A 4,351-nucleotide genomic window follows, 5' to 3' on the forward strand; every position below is an offset into this window, starting at 1 on the left:
TCATAACTACAGCAGGTACACGCACTCTCCAGCTGCTTCACAACTACAGCAGGTACACGCACTCTCCAGCTGCTTCATAACTACAGCAGGTACACGCACTCTCCAGCTGCTTCACAACTACAGCAGGTACACACACTCTACAGCTGCTTCCCAACTACAGCAGGTACACGCACTCTCCAGCTGCTTCATAACTTCAGCAGGTACATGCACTCTCCAGCTACTTCACAACAACAGCAGGTACAGGCACTCTCCAGCTACTTCACAACTAAAGCAGGTACACACACTCTCCAGCTACTTCACAACTACAGCAGGTACACACACTCTCCAGCTGCTTCACAACTACAGCAGGTACACGCACTCTCCAGCTGCTTCACAACTACAGCAGGTACACAAACTCTCCAGCTACTTCACAACTACAGTAGGTACACAAACTCTCCAGCTACTTCACAACTACAGCAGGTACACACACTCTCCAGCTGCTTCACAACTACAGCAAGTACACACACTCTCCAGCTGCTTCACAACTACAGCAGGTACACACACTCTCCAGCTGCTTCACAACTACAGCAGGTACACGCACTCTCCAGCTACTACACAACTACAGCAGGTACACGCACTATCCAGCTGCTTCACAACTACAGCAGGTACATGCACTCACCAGCTGCTTCACAACTACAGCAGGTACACACACTCTCCAGCTGCTTCACAACTACAGCAGGTACACGCACTCTCCAGCTGCTTCACAACTACAGCAGGTACACACACTCTCCAGCTGCTTCACAACTACAGCAGGTACACGCAGTCTCCAGCTACTAAACAACTACAGCAGGTACACGCACTCTCCAGCTGCTTCACAACTACAGCAGGTACACGCACTCACCAGCTGCTTCACAACTACAGCAGGTACACACACTCTCCAGCTGCTTCACAACTACAGCAGGTACACGCACTCTCCAGCTGCTTCACAACTACAGCAGGTACACACACTCCCCAACTGCTTCACAACTACAGCAGGTACACGCACTCTCCAGCTGCTTCACAACTACAACAGGTACACCAGGCAGGGGGAGAGTTGAGGTTTTACAGCAGCTGCAAAATCACTTACAATGAAAACTATAAAATCTCTGCTGACAGCTAGTGAATGACGACACATGTACTCCAAACACCTATGGCTGGTATTACATTTATAACTGATCCCTCAAATGTGTGAAACCACCTGTACGGGTTTGCAGTATAGGAATCGTCATTCACTGACAGCAGAGATTTTATAGTGTGTGCACGTGGCCTTACAAATACTGAGTTAAAAACTCAGCAAATACTCAATGTCTGCACGTGGCCTAAGGCTTTGTGTCTGCTCCATTGGTTGGAATAATATTATTTAGACATTATTGGTATCTGCTAGAACCATAAGCACCTGGTTTACTATCTTTTGAGAAAAATACGTAAGTGGTAAATGCAAATGTGCATCATTTTTCAATATATAAAACTGAATGCATGTGTGTGTGTGTGTATGTGTGTGTGTGTGTGTGTGTGTGTGTGTGTGTGTGTGTGTGTGTGTGTGTGTGTGTCCCCGCTAAAGAAATCCACACCGTAACAATTACAATCACAAAATTTTGCACAGACGTGACTCAGGGAACGTCATAGACTATATTTTGAGGGGAAAATTTAACCCTGCGCTTTACTATTATTCGCCAAAAAAACTGATTACATTAAAGTCAATGGAGCTGGGAGCTACAGGTCATTAAAAGGAGCTGTGATTGGTTTCTATAGGCAACAAAGGGCATTCTTAGTATAAGAAGCTTATGTGTGAGGTAATATGATGTCGGTGGAGAGACAGTGAGAGACAGAAAGAGAGAGAGACAGAGAGAGAGACAGAGAGACAGAGATAGAGACACACAGAGACACAGAAAAAGAGACACAGAAACACCCTGGATGTGCCCCATCCCTCCTTCCTACAGTCCCCACCCACCATCCCCACAGTCCCAGTCGCTCATGTACACTTGCTTTGGCAAAACTAATTTGTATTTGGTCCTGCCAATAAAGCTTATTTGATTTGATTAGATAGATAGATAGATAGATAGAGGGATAGATAGATAGATAGATAGATAGAGGGATAGATAGATAGAGGGATAGATAGATAGATAGATAAGGGATAGAGAGATAGAAAGATGGATAGATGAATAGATAGATAGATAATGGATAGATAGATAGATAATGGATAGATAGAAAGATGGATAGATAGATAGATAGAGGGATAGATAGATAGATAGATAGATAGATAAGGGATAGATAGATAGATAGAGGGATAGATAGATAGATAGATAAGGGATAGATAGATAGATAGATAAGGGATAGAGAGATAGAAAGATGGATAGATGAATAGATAGATAGATAGATAATGGATAGATAGATAGATAGATAATGGATAGATAGAAAGATGGATAGATAATCGATAGATAATCAATACATAGAGGACAGATCAATCAATAGAGTCCCTGTGAGGACACACTGCAGTTCTCGCGAGCGGTAATGTGTGATAGACATAGAGACACACAGAGACACAGAAAAAGAGACATAGAAACAGAGACAGATCCAGGCACACAGACACAGACAGACACACAGAGACAGACAGAGACAGACATAGAAACAGAGACAGACACAGATCCAGATACACAGAGATAAACAGAGACAGAGACGGAGACGGAGACAGACACAGAGACTGACAGAGACACGGAAAGAGATAGACAGACACACAGAGACAGACTGACAGAGAGATAGAGACTGACACACACACACACACACACACACGCACACACACACACACAGAGCCAGACAGAGATGAATAGACAGACACAGAGAGAGAAACAGATATATATATATATATCTACACACAGGGGTGGCCAGCAACAGGGCCCTCTTCTGTCTATGTCCGCCAGTGTGTATGTATGTATATGTATGTGCACATGGACTGATAGCTAAATCTATATACACATATACAGTATGTAGCTACTATCAGTCTATCTGCATAGAGATAAGTAGTATGGTATATATGTATCTGGTAGGGGCTATGTAGATAATAGGACTGTATACTGCAGCTGTTACTGGCAGGAGTCCATGCACAGCCCTGTTATTTGGGTACAGGGCTGAGGCGAGTTTGCGCCTTCTTCCCGGTGTGAGCCCGCAGGGAGCGCAGACATGGCGCAGCCGGCTCCTTCCATTTGGCGCTCAGCGGCCCTCTCCTAATAGCAGCCATAGTAACACCACGTCCCCTTGTGCTAATGATCAGCGCCCGGGGGAAGGAGCGGGCGACACTGGTGTAATCGCGGTAATTACAGGTCACGGGCCTGTGCGCCATTCCACCCATTGTCTGAGGTGATTGTCTCCGCGGCTGCTGCTCCCTCTGCAGCCCGGGCAGTGGCGGGCTCATCAGCCTCCTCTGCTGCTAGGGACGCTTCACCCTGGTAACCGCTGGGTCCCCTGCTCCTGTGATTGGCGCAGACAGCATATTGTCGCAAGTCTGCCGTTATAAAGTTTAGTCTGAGTCACCTCCATCTTCCATCCTGCATCTCCGGAGCCGGCATCATGCAGAACAGAAGGAAAGCCTTCGATAAGCTGTGTCCAAACACAATAGCTGACATTGCTAGAGTGCATAGGAAGCCAGAAAAGCCCGAGAAAAAGGTGAGGAGCCATGCACTGATTCATCTTATCTTCTTAGGTTTTATTTATAGTGTCAGCTAATGAGTATTTCTAATTACCAGGTATCAAGGAGAATATTTGGAGAGCCCCCGAGACCTGTGACTATATATGTGGACCGGTCCCCCAGCACTGTAGATGCAGGTATGTGACGTTACCTAATATATGTATATAGTGGGAGGTGGAGCACAGACAGTACTCACCTGTTGTACTGGGGATGGAGCTGCTGTACTCACCTGTTGCACTGGGGATGGAGCTGCTGTACTCACCTGTTGCACTGGGGATGGAGCTGCTGTACTCACCTGTTGCACTGGGGATGGAGCTGCTGTACTCACCTGTTGCGCTGGGGATGGAGCTGCTGCACTCACCTGTTGCGCTGGGGATGGAGCTGCTGTACTCACCTGTTGCTTTGGAGATGCTGCTAGTGCACTCACCTGTTGCTTTGGGGATGGAGCTGCTGCACTCACCTGTTGCTTTGGGGATGGATCTGCTGCACTCACCTGTTGCACTGGGGATGCAGTTACTGCACTCACCTGTTGCACTGGGGATGGAGCTGCTGCACTCACCTGTTGCACTGGGGATGGAGCTGCTGCACTCACCTGTTGCACTGGGGATGGAGGTGCTGCACTCACCTGTTGCACTGGGGATGGAGCTGCTG

The 4,351-nt window shown here is 47.0% G+C and overlaps 1 protein-coding gene across 1 annotated transcript in view; it reads left to right on the top strand.

The window, feature by feature from the left end:
• The first annotated feature begins 3,582 nt into the window (after positions 1–3,582).
• Positions 3,583–4,351, top strand: part of MCIDAS (multiciliate differentiation and DNA synthesis associated cell cycle protein) — a 16,512-nt gene continuing 15,743 nt past the window's right edge. Inside the window, exons 1-2 of the mRNA XM_075342732.1 lie at positions 3,583–3,678; positions 3,759–3,837. Coding sequence (XP_075198847.1) covers positions 3,583–3,678; positions 3,759–3,837 — 175 coding nt within the window. The remainder of the gene's footprint in view (positions 3,679–3,758; positions 3,838–4,351) is intronic.

The sequence above is a fragment of the Anomaloglossus baeobatrachus genome, chromosome 1 (assembly GCF_048569485.1).
Source record: "Anomaloglossus baeobatrachus isolate aAnoBae1 chromosome 1, aAnoBae1.hap1, whole genome shotgun sequence".
Lineage (NCBI taxonomy): Eukaryota > Metazoa > Chordata > Amphibia > Anura > Aromobatidae > Anomaloglossus > Anomaloglossus baeobatrachus.